The sequence below is a fragment of the Schistocerca nitens genome, chromosome 7, assembly GCF_023898315.1.
Source record: "Schistocerca nitens isolate TAMUIC-IGC-003100 chromosome 7, iqSchNite1.1, whole genome shotgun sequence".
Taxonomy (NCBI): domain Eukaryota; kingdom Metazoa; phylum Arthropoda; class Insecta; order Orthoptera; family Acrididae; genus Schistocerca; species Schistocerca nitens.
This window is the reverse complement of record NC_064620.1, coordinates 217,224,379-217,247,385: the sequence shown is the minus strand read 5'-3', so window position 1 is coordinate 217,247,385 and position 23,007 is coordinate 217,224,379. Positions and strand designations below refer to the sequence as shown.

At 40.5% G+C, this 23,007-nt stretch overlaps 1 protein-coding gene across 1 annotated transcript in view; it reads right to left on the bottom strand.

Moving 5' to 3' along the window:
* Window positions 1–954: 954 nt before the first annotated feature.
* LOC126195010 (pancreatic triacylglycerol lipase-like) overlaps window positions 955–23,007 on the bottom strand; it is a 190,853-nt gene continuing 168,800 nt past the window's right edge. The window contains exon 8 of the mRNA XM_049933436.1: window positions 955–1,137. Coding sequence (XP_049789393.1) covers window positions 1,008–1,137 — 130 coding nt within the window. The 3' untranslated portion in view covers window positions 955–1,007. The remainder of the gene's footprint in view (window positions 1,138–23,007) is intronic.

The window sequence follows — 23,007 nt, the reverse complement described above, 5'->3', positions numbered from 1 at the left end:
TCAGTATTAACATTTAACACTTGGAAATGCATGTTGTGGTTTGAGAGGTCATTGCCTGTTGGTTTTAAAATTTTGTTTATTATACACTCCTATAAAGACATTATCAGTGGCTCATTTTTAGTAATTAGCTACCGTATTTGGGAAGTTTACAATTAAGCTGAATGATAATGTTTTGAGCTACAGTAAAACCTCCCTGAAGAGTTTTTAAGAAAAATGTGTATTAAAATCCTTGTAAATCTCTATTACTTTGTTCTTTATTGTTAAATAGGCCGGTAAAACTTTAACATAATTTATGAACAGAGCAAAATTTCCTGCAGGTGCTTGACATACACATAGTACTATAAAGGACTTATCATGAAACTCTACTGCTGTTGAACAGATGTCCATATTTTGATACAAGCAACATCTATGTTCTTAAATGTATGATAATTCCCGAAAAAAGGGCAACTCGTCTTTCTCCATTCCTGCTTTACAGAAGTGGGATGGTGACCTAGATCCTGTAGCCCTTAATGTATCTGTACACTCCTGTGCAAAAACAGTGTTCAGAGAGGCAGATTATGTCAACTGGGTTTGATGACTTTAATTCGTCAGTTAACACTCCTGGTACTTGTTAAAACATTCCACCAACTAAACTTCTATAAGGCCACTTGAATGCTGTATGTACTTGGCACAGGTTACTTTAAAATAACTGGTAGTCTATTAAATGTAACTTACCTGCACCGTTTGTATCAATTTCTCAAACAAAAGGAAGCAAGTAGTAAGTTACACAAAACCATGTGTACCACTTGGCTAAATGTATATTAGAGTTTATTATATCATTAAATATGAGTAAGTTATTGAAAATCAACACCCATGACTTACTTCCTGTCATAAGCATCTGATCTACATCATTATTTATGTTCCACTGCCAATTTATCTTGTGATAGGAGTTAAGGTTCACTTAAACATGAGACAGAAGATAACATTCTTTATCACCAAAGAGTTCATGACATGTTAGTAGCAGGCTTTCAGTTAGCAGCAGGTTTTGATGAGGAAGTCTTCTTTTTTGATTTCTTCTTTGCTCGTTTGAACCAAGACCTTGGACCAAGTGCAAATGGGGCAGTTCCATTTGTCTCCAGGAAGAACATCCCAGAAGCACTGCAGAATTATAATAAGTCACTATTCTCAGCAGTTCAGTATACTAAAAAAAAAAATTCAAAGTTTTAACAAATATGTGTATGGAATACACGCAACGTAAGGAAGTAACGTGGACATATCAGAACCAAACTATTGAAGAACAGTGTACACTTGATTATGTAAGTCTTTATAAAAATTTATGTATCCAGTGATCAATTTTGTCAATACATCATAGGATATGGAATGTGTCAGTTTTACAAGTTTGTTTTAGTTACATTCTATGGTATTACATAAATCAGTTTCATAATAAAGTATCTAAAACTTAGGTTCTATTACAAAAAATCTGTTATAGAAAAATAAATATGTATACAATAATAAATAGACAGGATCACAAATAAAGTCTTAGGAATGTATCGGAGAGTTACAGGTACATGGATATTATACAATGCGGTTCAGGAACCCTTCTGTAGTGTAAATAGGAACTGCCTTAAGTTTTTTAAACAAGAGTTCATCATCTACTAAACACTTAATTTCTGAAGGAAGGGCATTAAAAATCTTACAGCCACTGCAATAGAACCCCTCTCCCCTCCTGTTAACTGCATCTAGCTCTCAGTTCTGCAGCTACACACATGATCAACAAACTATTGTAAAGTATGTAGATTGGGATACATTTCATTTAGCTACCTTTCTCACCAATTTATGTACTGCAGGAATAGTGTATACATAGGTTAACAACAATTGTAGTTTCTGCACTTTGAAGTGTTTTTTTATTAATTTTTGCAAGCAATTTATTTTTTGGGATATTAGACATCTTTTATGGTACAGGAATGAAGTTTCTCATCTACATCTGTACTCTGCAAGCCACCTTATGGTGTATGGTGGAGGGTACTTGGAATACCACTGTCACTTCACCTTTTTCCTATTCCACTCATGAATAGTTCGCAGGAGGAATGATTGCTGGTAAGGCCCCCCCCCCCCCCCCCCTCTGTAAGCTCAAATCTAATTTCACCTTCAAGGTCTTTTTACCAGGTATACATAAAAGGAAGTAATAATATATTGGTTTACTTTTCTAGGAACCACATTCCCAGAACTTTAACAGCAAACCACACTGTCATGCAGAATGCCTCTCCTGCAGCATCTGCCCCAGGATTTAGCTGAGTATCTCTGTGATGCTTTCACCCTTGCTAAACTAACATGTAACAAAATACACTGCTCTTCTGTTGATCTTCTCTGTTTCCTCCATCAGTCCTATCTGATACAGATCCCAGTTTGACAAGCAATGTTAAAGTACAGGTCTAAAATGGTTTCATAAGCTGCCTTCTATATGGGTGGACAGAACTTCCTGAGGACTTGTTTCATGAATCTCAATCTGGCATCTGCCTTATCCATATTTGGTTTTAGTGGTCATTCCACTTAAAATTGCAGTACACACACACTACCGGTAATAGATAATTTATAGATGGGACTGCTTCCAGTGATTGTTCTGCAATTGTGTAAACATGCAATATGGGTCTTTCTGCCTGTTTGTGTTCAGTATGTTATATTTGTGATGTTGAGGGAGAGTTGCTATTCACAGTCTTCCTGCATTTTACTACAGTTTTCTAGTGTTTTAACTTGTCTGTATGTGACAGCGTATTCTGCATCTATATACAACAGCCTTATCTGCAAAAAACCTCAAGGAACTTCCAATTTTGTCCACTAGTCATTTATGTCTGTTATGATAGGTAATGGTACTGTACCACTCCCTTGGGTGTATCTAAAGTTACTTTCATATCTGAAGATTTCTCTGTAATGAGAATGACTTGCTATGTAGTGTGTTTATTTTTTAATTTGTTGAATGCTTCACGCTTGGCTCTCCTTATGCAAATTTTGGGTTTGTTCAATTTGTGTTTGTCTGTGAGGCTTTGGCTACATTTAAATTTGCAATTAAGCCCTCTTTTATTTTGTAGCAACTGTGCAATATGGCTGTTGAACTACAGTGGGGCTTTCCCATCCCTCACAACTTTGCTCTGCACATACTAGTATCTGTGTAAGGAGTATTGTGCAATACTGTTAAACTTTCTCCTTTGATGCTCAACTTTGTTGGTACTGGTGATGAAGTTTTCATGTTGATCACTCAGATAATCTGATATATGTTTCTTGCTGCTCTTGCTAAGCAGAAATATCTTCCTACTTTTCCTTATATTCCTGTTACAGCCATTAAGTGATGCTGTAATGGTTTTATGATAACTGATTCCATGTTCCATGATAATGAGTTGTATAGTTTGGGCCTGTTTGTCACCAGGAGATCTAAGATATTGTCTCTACGAATCAGTACTCTGTTGAACTACTCAAGGTAATTTTTATAGAAGACGTTTAGAATAATTTCACGTTTCCCTGTTCCTACTACCCACCCTAATCACTTGAGTCTCCCAGTCTATAGCAAGAATGTTGATATCTCAATTTAATGCTATAAGATGATCAGGATTTTTACACAAAATGTTCATAAAGTTTCTCACTACTGATACTGAGGCAGGATTTGATAAAAGCATCCAGTGACTATGTTTGATCCACTTTAATACTTGTCTTCATCCAAATTATTTTGCATTCAGAATAGTTACTAAGGTCATTAGATATTATCATATTTTTTGTGGCTGTAAATTCACCTCCACCTTTGACGTTCAACCTACCTTTTTGATGGCTATTGGAGCAAGCCTCTAGGACTGACCCAGACTTCCGTACGTCACTGTGTGTGTATGTCCTGCACTTGCACAGTTGCTGTGAGCCCCACACAGGGAGAAACTTTCATTTTTATTGTCATGGCCTTGTCTAGGCATGAAATAGTATTTTCAGTATTTGCATAGTATGTTGTTTGCATTTCTGAAGGAAATCAACAGCTGTGTGAAATAAATGAAATGTATTCACAATTGCTAATGCAATTAGACTTCAGCTACACTATTGATTAGTGACAAGGAATATTTGTGCCTGACCAGGAATTGAGTCCAGATTTCTTGCTTATCGCAAGAAGTTCCCTTAACCACTTTGCCTATCTCAGCACACTTCCAGGACCGACCCAAACTTCCATACATCAGTGTGTGTCTACATCCTGTACTCACTGTGTTTCCCACACATGGAGAGACTTTGTTGTATTGTCGCGGCCTTGTAAAGCCTTGAAATAGTATTTGCAAGGTCTGTGTTATAGACTGAGGTGAAAAAAGTCATGGGATACATTCTAACATTGTGTTGGACATCCTTTTGCCTGACGTAATGTAGCAACTTGACTTTGTTTGGACTCAACAAGTCGCTGGAAGTCCCATGCAGAAATACTGAGCTGTGCTGCCTGTATAGCTGTCCGTAAGTGCGGAAGTGTTGGCACAGCAGAGTTTTATGCAAGAACTGATCTCTCGATTATATCCCATAAATGTTCGATGGGATTAAACTTGGACGATCTGGGTGGCCAAATCATTCACACGAATTGTCCATAATGTTCTTCAAACCAGTCATAAACAACTGCGGCCTGAGCTGAAAATGGTTCCAAAGTAGATGAACATAACTATTCCCAGTCAATGATTGGTTCAGTTTTACGAGAGGACCCAGACCATTTGATGTAAACATAGCTTAAACAATTATCCCCACTATCTTGTACAGTGGCTTGTTAGCAACTTGGCACAGTTGCAACTTGGGTTCATGGCTTCGCGGGGTCTGCGCCATATTCAAACCCTACCATCTGCTTTTACCAACTGAAATTGCGACTCATGTGAGAAGGCCATTGTTTTCCAGTCACCTGCGGTCCAACCGATATGGTCATGAGTCGGAAGAGACACAGCAGGCAATGTTGTCCAGTTAGCAAAGGCACTTATGTTGGTCATTTGCTGCCAAAGTACATTAACAGCAAATTTTGCTGGACTGTCATAATGGATACATGTGTCATACATCCCACGCAGTTGTTAAGTGAAGGCCTTCGACCACTGCATTGACCTGGTGAGAGGTAGTGAGTGAAATTTGACTTTGCAGATCTCGAAGTACTGCGTTCCCCATGATTTCCAAAATGGAGTGCTCCATGGGTCTAGCTTCAATTACCATTATACATTCAAAGTCTATTAATTCCCATCATGTGGCCATAAAATGTCGGAAACCTTTTCACATGAATCATTTGAGCACGAATGACAGCTTCACCAATGCACTGTCCTTTTATATCTTGAAATTTCCTGGCAGATTAAAACTGTGTTCCAGACCGAGACTCGAACTCGGGAACTTTGCCTTTCGCGGGCAAGTGCTCTACCAACTGAGCTACCCAAGCACGACTCACGCCCCGTCCTCACAGCTTTACTTCTGCCAGTACCTCGTCTCCTACCTTCCAAACTTGGTAGAGCAGATGCCTGCGAAAGGCAAAGGTCCCGAGTTCGAGTTTCGGTCCGGCACATGGTTTTAATCTGCCAGGAAGTTTCATGTCAGTGCACACTCCGCTGCAGAGTGAAAATCTCATTCTTTTATATCTTGTCTACACGTACTATCGCCATCTGCATATTTGCATACAGTATCGCTATACCATGATTTCTGTCACTCAGTATGTGATTTACTACACAATGAATTCATATTTGAAGGACATTGCATAGTACATCATATAACACAGACACTGCAAAGACTACTCAGATATCTGGGAACCTACTCCTTATTCTCATACCTTTTTTAACAGTCTGCAATGGGGCACTGTGTGAAAATGCTTTTCGTAAATCTGGGGGTGTGGAATCTACCTGTTGCTCCTCATTCTCAGTTTGCAGAATATCATGTGAGAAAAGGGCAGGCTGAGTTTTCCAAGTACGTTGCTTTCTAAAATCACGTTGTTTTGTGGACAGAAGCTTTTTCATCCCAACGAAATTTGTTACATTCGAACTGAGAATATGTTCAACAATTCTGCAGCAAACCGATATTAAGGATATTAGTCTGTAGTTTTTTAGGTCTGTTCTTTTACTTTTTTTATGTACAGGAGTCTCCTGTGCTTTTTTCCGGTCATTTGGAACTTTGTGCTGGCTGAGAGATTCAAGATAAATGCAAGCTAAGTAAGAGGTGAATGTCGTAAAGTAGTCATTGTAAAACCAAATTGGGATTCCATCCAGATGTGGTGATTTATTTGTTTTCAACTCTTTCAGTTACTTCTCTCTGCCAGGGATGCCTCTTTCTATGTGCTTCATATGGGAGTCTGTGCAATGATCAGTATCGACACAAAACAGAAGATTTCAGGCACTCTATACAAGCTTATTGGTTTCTCAACTTTCTGAATAAGTAATGCTATCACTCAGTAGCAGCATTGGTGCCTTCTTTTCTTATATGTCTGTCACTTTACAGTATTGGGTTGGTGTTTTATGAATTTTCAGTTCATATGATATTTTTAAATATTTATTATCTCCTGCATCTGAGCTTTAATCTATAGTTTCCTGGTACAAAGATCATAACACATATGTTATACCTTAAACCATGTTTCCACAGGCACAAATAACTTATACATGCATGCCCTCACTACCATTTGTGTTAAGTCAACTTTACATCTTACTTGCATGCTGTCATGACATTGTATGTGAAAGTTACGAAAGTCACAAGGCATTCAAATTCCTTGCATGAAGTTGCTTCTGCCACCGTCGCCTGCAAGCTTCAATAACTGCCACTATAGTTGGATGTGTTTAGTTTGACAGAACAGGTCTTGAATAGTTTGTTTATGTATGTGAAAAGTCAGTTTCGTGGAAAAATAATGGACTTAGCCTTCAACTAAGTATGTTGTTGTTGTTGTGGTCTTCAGTCCTGAGACTGGTTTGATGCAGCTCTCCATGCTACTCTATCCTGTGCAAGCTTCTTCATCTCCCAGTACCTACTGCAACCTACATCCTTCTGAATCTGCTTAGTGTATTGATCTCTTGGTCTCCCTCTACGATTTTTACCCTCCACGCTGCCCTCCAATGCTAAATTTGTGATCCCTTGATGCCTCAAAACATGTCCTACCAACCGATCCCTTCTTCTAGTCAAGTTGTGCCACAAACTTCTCTTCTCTCCAATCCTATTCAATACCTCCTCATTAGTTACGTGATCTACCCACCTTATCTTCAGCATTCTTCTGTAGCACCACATTTCGAAAGCTTCTATTCTCTTCTTGTCCAAACTAGTTATCGTCCATGTCTCACTTCCATACATGGCTACACTCCATACAAATACTTTCAGAAACGACTTCCTGACACCTAAATCTATACTCGATGTTAACAAATTTCTCTTCTTGAGAAACGCTTTCCTTGCCATTGCCAGTCTACATTTTATATCCTCTCTACTTCGACCATCATCGGTTATTTTACTCCCTAAATAGCAAAACTCCTTTACTACTTTAAGTGTCTCATTTCCTAATCTAATTCCCTCAGCATCACCTGACTTAATTTGACTACATTCCATTATCCTCGTTTTGCTTTTGTTGATGTTCATCTTATATCCTCCTTTCAAGACACTGTCCATTCCGTTCAACTGCTCTTCCAAGTCCTTTGCTGTCTCTGACAGAATTACAATGTCATCGGCGAACCTCAAAGTTTTACTTCTTCTCCATGAATTTTAATACCTACTCTGAATTTTTCTTTTGTTTCCTTTACTGCTTGCTCAATATACAGATTGAATAACATCGGGGAGAGGCTACAACCCTGTCTCACTCCTTTCCCAACCACTGCTTCCCTTTCATGCCCCTCGACTCTTATAACTGCCATCTGGTTTCTGTACAAATTGTAAATAGCCTTTCGCTCCCTGTATTTTACCCCTGCCACCTTCAGCATTTGAAAGAGAGTATTCCAGTCAACATTGTCTAAAGCTTTCTCTAAGTCTACAAATGCTAGAAACATAGGTTTGCCTTTTCTTAATCTTTATTCCAAGATAAGTCGTAAGGTCAGTATTGCCTCACGTGTTCCAACATTCCTACGGAATCCAAACTGATCTTCCCCGAGGTCAGCTTCTACCAGTTTTTCCATTCGTCTGTAAAGAATTCGTGTTAGTATTTTGCAGCTGTGACTTATTAAACTGATAGTTCGGTAATTTTCACATCTGTCAACACCTGCTTTCTTTGGGATTGGAATTATTATATATGAGACGATAAAAAATTTTCCGTTTGAGGTCATTATTGTGGCATATATGCAACATAGAATGACTCCAATGCGGATATATAAGCACCTACATGTTGGGGAGGGGGGCGGGGGGGGGGGTTTAGTGTGGCATTTCTGTCTTTCTGAGGTGCATGCACTAAATGCAGAAATGTGAACTGTGATGATATTATTACCAAATGTGTCCAAACAGGACCAATGTGCTGTTGTTCTTTTCCTGGCGGCAAAAGAACAAAACCCGGGAAACATCCATCAGAGAATGGAGAAAGTATGCAATTAAGGCGAGATGTCCAGGAAAACTGTGACAAGGGGTGATGCTGCTTCATGATGATACATGTCCCCTTGTCGCAAATGTCATAATGCTATCTCAGGAGGGAGACACTCGAGCACCCACCCTGTAGAATTCATCTTCCCCCATGCTATTATCATAGCTTTGGTCTCTGGAAAAAAGCCAAGACATGCTGACGATTCCTGTCAGACAGGGATGTGCAGCAGGCTGTTATGGACTTGACACAGCAGATGTTTTGCCAAAGTGGTATCTTCAACCTGGTGCATTGGTGGGATGATTACCTCAATGCTCATAGCCATTTTGCCTGACTGGCATACGAATTCTAGATGCGTGATCTGCAAACAGAAACTTTTTGGTTGAACCTTATAAATAAATATTTTCTAAAGTGGCAAAATGTTCTTAGACCGTGTGATGAGAATCTCATTTTAGCATTCAGCGGTTACTTGTAACCACTTATTTGTAATAATGTAAAACAGCATTGTTTGATGTGGCGAAACAGATTCTAAAAAACTGTTACTGGGAGTGTGAACTTGCTTAGGTTCATGTTACTGCAGAATAGTCAGTCCGTAAAGGTGTCCTTTATTTCAGTATAGTGATAATTTTCTTGCTTTAGTCATCAAATGTAACTGTTCCAGTGACGTGGAAATACAAAACTTATTTGCACTTTTAGAGGTCTGAAGCAACTTTTGACCTTAAATAAAATCCTATGTAAATACAATAGTGCTCGTAGTGGTGCAATCATTGATTAATGACTTCTGCAAAGTTGTACACAATTTGGTGACAAAATTAAGTACTTTATCGATAAAGGAAATATATTTACAGTGCCTATGACATACAGTATGCGAACCACAACTAACTCTAAAAATAAAAACAGCAGAACTGTTGAGATGAAAACCTTATTTTCTGAAGTACCATCAGTGTATTGTAGATCCAGTACAAGTGCCCCCAGTCGCCAGATAATGCAATGTTAGTTGTAATATAATGTGTTCTGGCATGGTTTTGCATATTTGTATTACATTTTTAGAGTCACAGATGTGTCTCAAAAGGAATTCAAAATTGAGTTTAATGATTCAAAAATGATTTTCAAATGAAACTGCCCTTACTAGTGTATTGGACGTCGCCCAGCGATTCCTCCAAGACACCCACTTTTGTACTCAACATTTGCAGATCTATTTTTCTTCGTTAGTATCACTATAAGCTCTACTGCTAAAAGCTAATCAACTCCCACACTCATTATTTGCTATCCTTGGCCATACTGTATGAGTAACTTCGCTTGTCACCACCTTGAAAGTTGCAATGCTGACTACAGCATGTGAAATGCTGATTTGCATGGAAGGGTAGTGTTGGGGGAATGCATATGCAAGTAATTCATGCCTGTGGAAACCTGGTTGTAGATCATGTTGCGAGTAATGCAAGATAAGGGGTGGGGGTGGGGGGTGGGGGATTAATGGTTAGTGTTAACTGGTTGATGCTGGGAGGGGGGGGGGGGATTTCGGGGAGAAGAGGAAGCTAGTGCGGCCTCCAGATAGATCTCATGGGATGTAGAGCTGGGCAGGAGGAAACAAAGCTCCGGCTGCCTCCCACAGTGTAGAAACCTTAACTCTGGTTAATGCTTTTGTGAAAGCAGAAGTTATGCATGGAGGTAAAGACCTCTTAAATATTGTTCATAATCAAAACTAAAATCATCTTATGCATTGGCATGTATAATGAAGAACCTAATTGCAGCTTATCACAAGGACAGAAACAATATGAAACGGTATGTGTTCTTTCGGGAACAGATACTACCGTCATATATAGTTTGCAGCTAGGGTGTCTAATTAATTATCATTTCAATATGAAATAGAATGGAGTGCAACACAATATCACAGCAGTCAACAATGATTACATCACATAGCTCTGTCAGCTATAGGTTTATCCAGATCCCAATCAATTTTTAATGCTCTGTTGCAGAACCCAGTTGCAAATTTATAAAACAATAAAAAAATAAATATTTTTAGACTTACACATCAAGTAGTTTTGTGGTGTCAAGTGTCATCTAGTGAACTGAAATTGAAACTTGGCATAAATTGGGAAATAGAAAAGCTGGTTGGGAGCATTTCAGGCTATAACTGACTGTCGTGACATGGCAACTTGATCTTCAGCTTCGCTCCTCTAGAGTGGTGTACTGTGTCATTCATCAAGTCAGCCATGATCATGGTGTCATCACTAATATTAGCTGTTGTGATTGTAGATGACATTTGGAATATGCCTCAACATAATAGAAGTGCTATATATGAGGCAGTATGGTTGATGTGCATGTAAGTCTCAAATATAAATAAATATAATTATGTGCAAGAAAACAGTGCATGCAGAGCCTGCAGCTTTATGTTCATGCATGACTGGTATCTTATATACAGGGTGAAGCGAAATTCGCGCACTCGGGCTTTGCAACGCAACTCATCACATGCCAGTGGTAAAAAAATGTCTGTCACAAAATTTTGTCCGGCAAGTACATCTGGCAGAAAAAAGATGTTTAAGAGTGGCAATCTGGCAACACTATAACCACATGTAAGGTAACTACCTGTGTCAGCACAATTAGTAGCACTGTCCTGTGGGTTCAGTGGATAGAGTTTTTGGTTAGCATGCAAGAGGTCGTTGGTTCGATCCTGGGTTGGGTCGCATTTTTTTTATTTGCTAATTTCATTCTGACATTTCATACCGCAATATACACCGTTTCTTAGGTCACATGTATCCTCAATTTATAACATTTTGTAAAGCTGAACATAACAAATACATGGTTAGACAAATAAGAAATAGACAGTTGAAACAAATGACCTGTCATAGGACAGAAAAACTACAAAATCAATATCAATTTCAAGATTCTAAAGATGATGGCACAGTACAGTAACACAACTTGTCATTTATTCTACATGTAATATGACCGTTCAGAGTCGCACATTAGCAACCAATAATAATAATAATAATAATAATAATAATGTCCATATTATTGACCGCATGATCTTCATAACAGAATATGTTGTCCTCAGAACAACAGATGCTCAAAGCGACTTCCCTGCATGTCCAAACATTTCGCAACCTGCTGGACCATACAGCTTTGGTTCCTTTGCAGCAGAGCTGCATCCACAGTAACAAGAGCAGCATGAACACGCGCTACCAATTCTTCCACATTTGTCGACGGAGTATAGTATATGTGCCTCTTCAGGTGTCCCCACAGGAAGAAATCCAGGGGATTTAGGTCAGGTGAATGCCATACAACTGGACCTCCACATCCGAGCCATTTCCCTGGAAATGTTCTGTCCAAATACTGTTGCACATTAATTCCCGAGTTTGTTTGTGCACCATCATGTTGGAACCATATCCTCTGCCAGACATATAGTGGAACATCTTCCAGCGCATCAGGCAAATAGTTTAAGAGGAATGCATGATACCTTCGTGCAGCCAACCGGTCAGGCAACATGTAGGGACCCACACCCCTGTCACCCAGTATTCCGGCCCAGACGTTGATACCAAAGCAAACTTGATATCCAAGGTTGTGGGTGACATGTGGGTTAACCTGACACCAATGGTGGGTATTGTGCAAATTGAAGACACCCTCATGAGTGAAAGCTGCTTCATCCGACCATATTAAGGTGTTCACGAATTCATAGTTGGTTTCCTGTTGTTGTTGAAACCATTCACAGAATTGCATCCACCGATGGTGATCTGCGGGATGCAGGTGTTGCGTGAAAGCATAATGATAGGGGTGCAGCCCATGCTCGTGCAGCATGTTAACGTCCGCGTGTCGCAAGGCACGCAGCTGCCGTGCTACGCTACTTGTACTTCACTGAAGTTCTTGGTGTATGATCTCCAGAATAGTTTTGGAGTACCGTGAGTCCATGGACGACCTCTGTCACGCATTGGTGGAAGGAGAGAACTTGACTCCCGAAGGCGCAGCTCCAGACGATGAAACACATTTTGATCTGGATGGCATCGACGAGGATTTCTAGCAGCATACTGACAAGTGGCAACACTAGCCCTGTTGTCAGATGCGCTAAAGATCAGAAGTATATCCACATATTCATCGCTTGTGTATGGCATATGTCTGCCACACTGGTTTAGAGGTTTACTATGAGGAAATTCAACACGTGTACGCATGTACATTGGAGTCTGTCACAAGCGCTTTACTCAGCTGGCAACCAGTCCCTGTCTGGTGGACAGCGCAAACAGTACAAACACGCAGTCAGTCTTGTGAGCTGTTCCACCTATTGTTCTGCATGATTCATCCCAATACTGATAATTGTGAAATTTTGGGTTTTGATTTACACAGTTTCCTTAACAGTAATAGACATAAGGTTTCTACAATCCCATCGATAGACTAATAATAACAATACTAATATTAATGCATTGAGATACGTACTAAACAGCATGCAGTTACAAAACTCAGTGTTGAAAGGCATAATTAGTGGGACCATGGTGATAACACATACAAATAGTAATCGAGTTTGGATATTATTTGCAAAGCACGTTGCTAGTTCTACTGGTAACGTAGGCCCTAAGGAAATGTAATGAACCTGAATGAGGCAAGAATAATAGTTGGTACTAATCTATGGGACCATTGGGGGAATGTACAAAGAAAACAGGTTTCGCACCTAGTAGATGAAGTGGTGTGAATAAATTCATGCCTACGACATGGAAAGGGCTGACTAATCTTCCATTTCTATGATTATAGTATGTAAGTGCAACTGTTTTCTAGAGCACCCGCTGCAATTGCTGTTGATGATTAAGATGCCAGATATCGTACACCTGGACTACATTTACCAAACAAAAAACATACGCCTCAATCCAGGATGGAACCATCGACCTCGTGCATGCTAACCCAAAACTTTTCACTGCACCAACTGTACATCGTCACTGATTTGTGCTGACAGAGATAGTTACCATACATGTGGTTACAGTGTTGCCAGATTGCCACTCTTTAACGTTGTTTTTCTGCCGGATTCACTTGCCAGACGAACTTTTGTGACAGCCATTTTTTAATCGCTGGCATGTGAGGAGTCGCGCTGTAAAGACCCAGTGCTCGAATTTTGCTTCACCCTGTATCTCATTTTAAGTGTATTTACTTTCAGGTGTTTCTTTTCTATATCACAGAGTGGCAGATGAGATATTATGGGTCAAGTTAATACCAAAATGCACAAAAGGTAAAGAAGCACAAGGCACATCACGAAGAATCCTGAGTTCTTCTTACAAACCTACAGCAAAAGTGATCTGAAGATAGTAGCAACTGAGGCATTACACTCATTTCATACTGTATAACACTACCAGAGATTAATGAAAGACGTTTGCAAACGTATGAGACTCTTAAATCTTGCTTCATATCAGAAAATATTTTTTTCTAAAAACAAAGATGATGTGACTTACCAAACGAAAGTGCTGGCAGGTCGATAGACACACAAACAAACACAAACATACACACAAAATTCAAGCTTTCACAACCCATGGTTGCTTCATCAGAAAAGAGGGAAGGAGAGGGAAAGACGAAAGGATGTGGGTTTTAAGGGAGAGGGTAAGGAGTCATTCCAATCCCGGGAGCAGAAAGACTTACCTTAGGGGGAAAAAAGGACAGGTATACACTCGCACACACACACACATATCCATCCGCACATACACAGACACAAGCAGACATTTGTAAAGGCAAAGAGTTTGGGCAGAGATGTCATTCGAGGCGGAAGTACAGAGGCAAAGATGTTGTTGAAAGACAGGTGAGGTATGAGGGGCGGCAAATTGAAATTAGCAGAGATTGAGGCCTGGCGGATAACGAGAAGAGAGGATATACTGAAGGGCAAGTTCCCATCTCCGGAGTTCTGACAGGTTGGTGTTAGTGGGAAGTATCCAGATAACCCGGACGGTGTAACACTGTGCCAAGATGTGCTGGCCGTGCACCAAGGCATGTTTAGCCACAGGGTGATCCTCATTACCAACAAACACTGTCTGCCTGTGTCCATTCATGCGAATGGACAGTTTGTTGCTGGTCATTCCCACATAGAAAGCTTCACAGTGTAGGCAGGTCAGTTGGTAAATCAAGTGGGTGCTTTCACACGTGGCTCTGCCTTTGATTGTGTACACCTTCCGGGTTACAGGACTGGAGTAGGTGGTGGTGGGAGGGTGCATGGGACAGGTTTTACACCAGGGGCGGTTACAAGGGTAGGAGCCAGAGGGTAGGGAAGGTGGTTTGGGGATTTCATAGGGATGAACTAAGAGGTTACGACGGTTAGGTGGATGGCAGAAAGACACTCTTGGTGGAGTGGGGAGGTTTGAAATGAGATCCATCCTCCTCCTTGGATGACATGGCAGTCGGATGGTCCCAGTAGGCCACTTGTGGCCTGAAGACGAAGTGTTTTTAGTGCAACGTAAGCATTGAAAAATGTATAGTTTCAGTACCTATTATTGTGAGGATGTATAAGGGCCCGATTGTTTGTCCTGAGACAGTCAGTTTCAGACGACAAACACGTATCAGTTAGATCAACAACAATGTATCAACTTAACTGTGAAATAAGTGTAATATAAGTAGGTGGTGTGTTAAAAGAATGACAGTGTCTGTTCAATATGTTCCTTATGATCCCGAAAAAACTGTGAATTATGTGATTAGGTTTTTACTGCTCGTAAATGTTCAACAGTAATCTATTGTAGCAGTATGTGGATGTTTGCCTGCAAACTATTAATGAGACTTATCGAAAGTTAAACAGTAGTGCACTGGCCATATAACTGTGTATTATTGGGCAAGGAGGGTTGTGAACAGTGAAACTAAAAAACTGTGAAACGCATCCGTGCAACTATTGACTACATGATTTACATAGTCAGTGTCAAACTTATATGCCCCTATCTTTCAGACAGTGTAGCACCGCAGTACGTCGGTCGACACCAAGGACCACCAACGAAGAATTAAAGCAGGCAAACGTCACAAAGTCTACAAGAGAATGCTAAAAATAACTTTGTTCCCATAAAAGTAGGAGCTGTCTTATTCAAATGCCACAATGACTAACTTGTTAATGTGTTCGGATATGAATGCTTTTTATTCTGTCTCTGGTCATTATATTAGCAAATGGATGAGGTGTTATCATAAATTAACTGTATTTGATAGGTTAACTCTTAGCAAAGAACTTAATTGGGAAAGTGAGGGAAAATGCTGTAGCCTTTTTGGGAAATAGAAATGTTCTTCTGGATGACAGTGAAATGTTTGATGAAGTAAATCGCCTAAAAATGTTTCTAAGTGAACAGCTAAAATTGGAAACCAGATGAATATTTTTGGAAGAAACTTTCTGTCAGGTGGTGTGACTTCATGAACATTTGTTCTGGAGATGAAAACTGTCCAATACTTTTTTTGCAGTCCCTGCCCACAATGCAGATCTGGAAAGGATATTTTCCATATTAAATACACACTTATGAAAGAAAAAGACTTTCTGTACAATGTATAAAAAACTTGCTGATAGTCAGTTACAACTATTAAGACTTTAGTTGTGCTCAGTATTGTGATTTGCTTAAGATAATTCAAGGAAGCGAGAAATATGATCTGTAAAACAGTAAGCCATTGTGGTTCACAAGAAGATGGTTTGTAATATCCCTCGGTTTTTTCATTTGAAAATATGGTAACCTTAGTCAGTTAGGTAACTTGGCTGTAGAACAAATTACACTCTTTCCTTCTCTACACACCAGGCATGCAATTGCTCTCCCTCGTCACTCCTCAATCTGACACCCTTACATGAAATGTAAGCCTATTACCGTAAGAATAATGTCCATCATCTCTGACACTCGAAAGTGAAAGCCTGTTTACTTTACAAAGTTTCATTTTATTATGTCCTATGATATCCGATTTGATGCAACTCTGTGCATTCACAAGGAATATTCTATATTCTTTGGCCAGAAAAGGGCATTCAAAACGATCTGTGGTATGTGAACTATATGTAGGACATTGAGCATTTTGGGAATCTAACTCTGGTTCCCAACCATTTTTGATTGATAAAACGGACTTTTTTTTAGAAAGTAGACTGTCACAGCCTGTTAGTAGATCCTGGACTGGATGGAAGAATGATTTGCCCTTCGATTACACTTCTTCAATCATTTTGTGAAAAGGTATACACTATTCTGCAGGTTCCAACTACAAGTCGAAAAGGTGAATTCGATCGACAGTAAACACAAGGACATTTCTGGTGTTCATTCTATATCTGCATTGACATAAAGACTTCACAAGAAACTGTACAATACATGGCAGAGGGTACATTGTGCCACTATCAGTTTTCTTTCCTATTCCATTCGCATGTTGAGCAAGGTAAAAATTACTGTCCAGATTTTCCTATACATGCCATAGCTGCTCTTGCCCCCCCCCTTTTTTTTATGATTCCTACAACAGATATACATTGACCAGTCAGAACATTGTGACCACCTACCTAATAGTCAGTATGTCTACCTCCAGCACGGATAACAGCAGCGACACATCATGACCTTGGGAGGCTACCGGACTGATCTGGCATCACATCTGCACATACAAGTTACCTAATTTCTGTAAATTCTGGGGATGGAGGCGACGAGCTCTGAGGCCACGTTCAATTGCATACCAGATGTGTTTGAAAAGGTTCAGATCTGGCAAGTTGGAGGGCCAGCACATCAAGTGGAACTCACCACTATGTTCCTCAAACCACTCAATCACAGTTATGGCCTTGTGACATGGTGCAGTATCTTGTAAAATGCCAATGCTGCCAGGAGACATGATCATAGTGAATGGGTGTGCATGGTCTGCAACAACTGTGTGACACTCCTTGACCATCATGGTGCCCTGCACTAGGTCCAGTAGGCCCATGGATGCCCAAATGAATGTTCCCCAGAGCATAATGGAGGCACCACCACTTTGTCTCCGTCCTGTAGTACAGGTGTCTAGGAGCTGTTCCTCTGCAAGACGATGGATTTGTGCCCTCCCATTGGCACGATGGGAAGGTATCGGGATTCGTCAGACCGTACAATGCTCTGCCTCTACACCGATGCCCATTTCAGTCGTGGTGTTAACATTGGCACACACATGGGTTGTCGGCTGTGAAGGCCCGTCATTAGTAGTATTAAAGTTAGTTCCACCACAGTTCTCTGCCTGTTCTGTTTTACCAGTCCCCAAGCCTATGATATGTAATGAGGGATGACCACCCAACCCTACTGCATCTGGATGTGGTTTTGCCTTGGTTTCGCCATGTGTCAATGACACTCACCACAGCACACGTTGAACACCCGATAAGTCGTGCAGTTTCCGAAATGCTTGTGCCAAGCCTGCAGGCCACCACAATCTGCCCTCAGTCAAACTCAGGTAGATAGTGCGCCTTCCCCACTCTATACACGGAAAGCACACTCACTGATATTACATGCTCTGTAAGTATGTCTGACTAGCAGCGATTCATTGCCAGGTGATGCAGCTATCGCCTGGGTGGGTTTATGTCAATAGTAGGTCGGTAGTTGTAATCTTCTGGCTGATCAGTGTACGATGGTGGCAGCATAATGCTCATACAGCAGTCCTCGAACACAGAATATCTAAATTTAGCCAATAGGGTTTTCTGAGGCATACATTGTCTTTTTTCCAAGGCTTCTCTTTTACGTTAAGCAACAGGTGAAAATTTGTTCTGACTTGGGACTCGAATCTAAATATCCCGCTTAACACAAGAGGTCACCTTAACTGCCTCGGCCATCCAAGCATGTTTCCCATCTGACTCAAATTTTGAGCCTGTTACACACTACTGATGTAGCATGATTACTTGCAGTTCATGATTCCCATAAGGGGCTGGGCATGGGGTGGCTCTACACCAGTGTTCGATTTGTGCTTTTACCAGTGGGGGGGGATGACTTAGGGTGTTAGTATAATTATATATGTTACTAGCTCGGACCATGGCGCTACCTATGGTTAAACAGTTATTTGTAAATAGATGCTAATGCCGAAACTCACTATTCACGCATAAGCACTATCAGAAAAGCGATCCCTTGTTATATATTTAAAAGTACATTATAGGTAAAGCTTATTAACAAAATCATCTACATGCAGGTATACGAGGGGAATTCAAAAAGTAAAGGCACATTTGTGAAAAGCTGTACTTATTCTGATGATAGAAAATTGAAACATGCGTTATTTTTCTACGTAACCTCCCTGGACTTCAATGCAGTTTTCCTGACGTTTTACAAGTTTTTTTTATTTCATCAGAAAATACGTTTATCGGTTGCATCTGTAACCAATTTTGCACCGCAGCAATGACGTCTCCATCACTTTCAAATCTTCTTCCCTGTAGTGCTTCCGTTAAGGGTCCAAACGTGAAAATCGCTTGCAGCCAGGTCTGGACTGTATGGTGGATGTTGCAGCACCTCGAATCTAAACTCCTTTATTGCGTCAGTTGTTCGTTTGGCAGAATGTGGGCGAGCGTTATCTTGCTGCAGGATGACACCTCTTCACAGTTTTCCACGACGTTTGGATCTGATTGCAGGTTTTAGTTTCGTACGCAACACATTCACCATACAATACAGACCTGGCTCTAAAGCCTCATTTACGCTGGGGCGACGTCTTGGAACATTGTGGTATGCTACGGCGTTTCGTTTAGTTCTAAATGTTTTGAAATGCTTACCTACTACATACCATTTTCTCAAAATTAATAAGCAAACATATTAATAGTAAGACTGTATTAAAAGCTTTGAGTGTTCGGCTTCACAAATTTAAATTATATGTAAAGTTTTACTCCAGTGCGTGGGAAATAAACATCCCAGGTTGGGATGCATAAACTAAAACCAGAGGAGGGGGTGGTCTGATGCAGAGGGGGGGGGGGGGGAAATCCCCCCATCCCCCCCTGAAAATCGCACACTGCTCTACACTGAAAGAAAGGACCTGTAGTTGTCGTCACCTTATGATACACACTGTTCATCATGTCTTTCATGCAATGCCCAGTGTTGGCAGTAAGCGTTGGTTTGTTTCATGTTACAAAGCAAATAAAATTAAAATCAGAATTTTACGTCCCTATTTGATAGAGTGCTCCCAAATTAGTCTAGTGTGATATTCGTTTTATTGACATGTATTAACAGGAACAGTAAAACGAGAAGAATAATGAGTACTCCAGCAGTGACTGCTCTGGCCTGGCCTATGCTAACTGCTACCACCACTCAACAGTAGTGCTCTGTCACCACTGGTGTTCTAGGTTATTCTTAATGTTTTATTTTCCCTGTTAATATATGTTGATGAAATGAACATCGTGGTAGACTAATTTGGGACAGCTCTTCTAATGGGCACTTAAAATTCTGATTTAAAGTCATTTCATTTCCATCAAAACTGGACGTCACATGAGAGACTTAATGTGCAGTATTTGTTTGGTCTAATTCCAGCTAGAACTGCAGGAACGAAACTGAAAACATTTGTTGAAACACCAGAGAAAGTGTGCCTGATGGGAGAGGCACCCGGTATACATAATATAATATGATACACCATGACCGGTCTCTTTCAGGAATCAGTAACTGCTAGTAATGGGTTCATGGGTAGGCGACGCTATGTCTGTAGTGTGACAGGCTGGGAATTTGGTCAGACAGGAAGGGCATTTGGATGACTGAGGTGGTTAAGGTGACCACTAGTGTCAAGTGCAAAATTCAGGCTCGAGTGCTGGTCTGGCACAAATTTTTGAATTACTCCATTAATATAAATCAATGGTCACTGACTGCTAATGTGTTTAATTCTTTTGTGCCTTGAGTGTGTAACAGGCTGGGAATTTGGCTCAGACAGGAAGTGTGTTAGGATGATCCATACGGTTAAGGCAAATGCTCATGTTAAGTGGGAAATCCAGGTTTGAGTCCCAGTCCGACACAAATTTTCACATGTTACTACTGATTCATTTCATTGCTCAAATGTGGCTTATGTCATTAACACCTTTGACAATGCATTTACATAGCTGCTGGAGTAAATAAAAACACACAACACACACACACACACACACACACACACACACACACACACACTGGTATGCTGTAATGTTACATTTGACAAAAATTAATCAGATCTGCAGATTTTGAGATGGAAATTTTGCTGCAGTTGAAGCGATATTAAACATGATGCTTTCAAATATCTAAAATGCTCAGAAAAGCATTAAAATAACATTCTAAGAGATCTAAATTTCCAAAACTTTCCCCACCATGTTACAATACCAAAATCTCTTTTTTACAAATTCAACAATATATACACATATATTGCTTCTCCCACCTCAAGCAAAGTACTGTTAATGTGAAAAATGCCAAGCTTCGCCATTATTGGGAGTCAACATTAAACTGTAGATCCCCTTTAGAAAGTTAGTTCAGAAGTTAGAGGAAGAAAAGGATATACCACCTTCAGTAAGACCATGCCTAGTAAAGCACTGTGGCATTCAACCCAGCCTCCAGGTTGATAACAGCTTTACTTATTTGGGCTTCCAGCAGGACAGAAGAAAAATTTAGGGATTAACCCCAGATTACCGAAGGCTTCCTTATGGCATACCATTTTTATTCCGTACAGGAGTTTCCCCCAGTATTTCATGCTCTTGTAACAGTACATAGTTGGCCAGCTACTTATCTGCAATTACCATTGATTCTTTGTGCACTTGTGTGAAAACTTAGTGGAGGGTGATTCCTCAGGAAATTATCCAGGTGTTCTGATTGCAGCATATGAGAGGTTCATACTGCACTGAATTCTCAAAGTCAGAGATCATATGCATGTCAGTAAACATAGACTTTTGTTCATTCTATTCACACAAATCATCCTCGGATAGCATCAGAAACATATGATGGGGGCGAGTTCTGTTTACATCAAGTTGTAGAAAGAGGATATACACCTTTCGTGCTGCCAAGCATTAGAAAGCTGCTGTAGACAACAATGAATAATATGTGATTCTCCAACTTCTTGCAGCATAGTTCACGATGAAATAGTTCATGGGTGAATGATCAGGTATCAGCGTCCAACAGGCACAACGTTTCAAGATCATCTGGTGCACTGATGAACTAACTACCTCGGAGCTGACATTGGGTGTTATCCCTGCTCCTCCTCCCTACAACCTGCCCCTCCACTCACGTCAAGGAGTGAGCATGCAACTAGTATCCTCTATCGCACTCCCTCCCTTCAACTCGTTGCTCCAGCCTTTTTTTGCGTCCGGGGACGCATGCTGGTGGCCACAAAAAATGGAGTGGCCACATATTCCCACAGTTCCTCTTCTGTTTCCGCCTGTTGTAGAGTCTGTATATGCTGTAGGGCTCTCTGAATTTGTCACTCTGTGTAGCTGTTCTTGTGGAACCCTGTCCTCAGATGTTCATATTCGTGTTGAAGCTGTCACTGTCCAAGATGGTATGAGCGCTGTGTAACAATGTTTTGAGCACTCCATTCGTCCATGTTGGGTGTGAACACCTGTCTACCTGTAGGTATACGCCAATGTGCACCTCCTTATGGTATATATTGTGGCTCCAAGTGTCGTTCTTTTTGTCAGGACATTCAGAAAGGGAGGAATCCACCCACTTCGATTTCCATGCTAAAACTGATGTTCTGGTGTATACAATTGAGATGTATGAGGAAATAATTTAACTGGACTCTTCCATGTGGCCATATCACAAAGATGTCATCAGCATACTGAAGAAAAGTCAGTTTGATTTCTATTGAGCTACTCCAGTGCTTCCTCTTCGAAATGTCCCATATACATGTTGGCAACAAGTGATGACATTGGACTCCCCACGGCTATTTCCTTCTGCTCATAGTAACCAGCGCTGCAAAGAAAGTACCGGTACCATATGTTGATGTTGAGACATGCTTTAAAAATCTGGTTTCTCTAGATAAAATCTCTGGCCAATAGCTCTCAAGGATTCCTGTAGAAGAACTCTGGTGAAAAGGGAGACAATGTCGAAGCTCACAAGCATATTGGAATCCCTAAAGTTTTTAAGACATCTAACAAAATCCATGGAGTTGCGAATGTGATACGGACATTTCCTGACGTAGGAGCTACAAATATACTTCAGGTATTTAGGGAGGGAGTACGTTGGGGCACCAGTGTTACTGACAGTGGGGTATAAAGGCATCCAATGTTTGTGAACCTTTAGAAGTTCATAAAGTCTCGGTGGAACCAGTGCTCTCTGTCGTAGCTTCTTAACAACTTGATCTGGCGAGCCAGATTCTTTGTCTTCCTTTCCAGCCTCTTGATAATATCAGCGTCAATCTTCCAGTACTTACCGTCTTGTAGGAGGCCTCTCACATAGTGTAAATGTAAACCTGGTGAGTTAGGACCACACTTCCATTTCATTTGTCGGCTGGTAAGACCACAATATCTGGATCTTCTCTCAGTCCCCACATGACTGCCTTCTCCCTGCTAGAGATGTTCAGTTTCACAGGTTTTGTTCATGTGAGAGCACGACAGGTTTTGCGATGTACTTTTTCAGCTGCTCCATGTGGAAGTCGAGCAGCTACCTGTTGTACTGCACTAATGATGTCCGTGTCAGGTACTGATTTAGGGATATGTG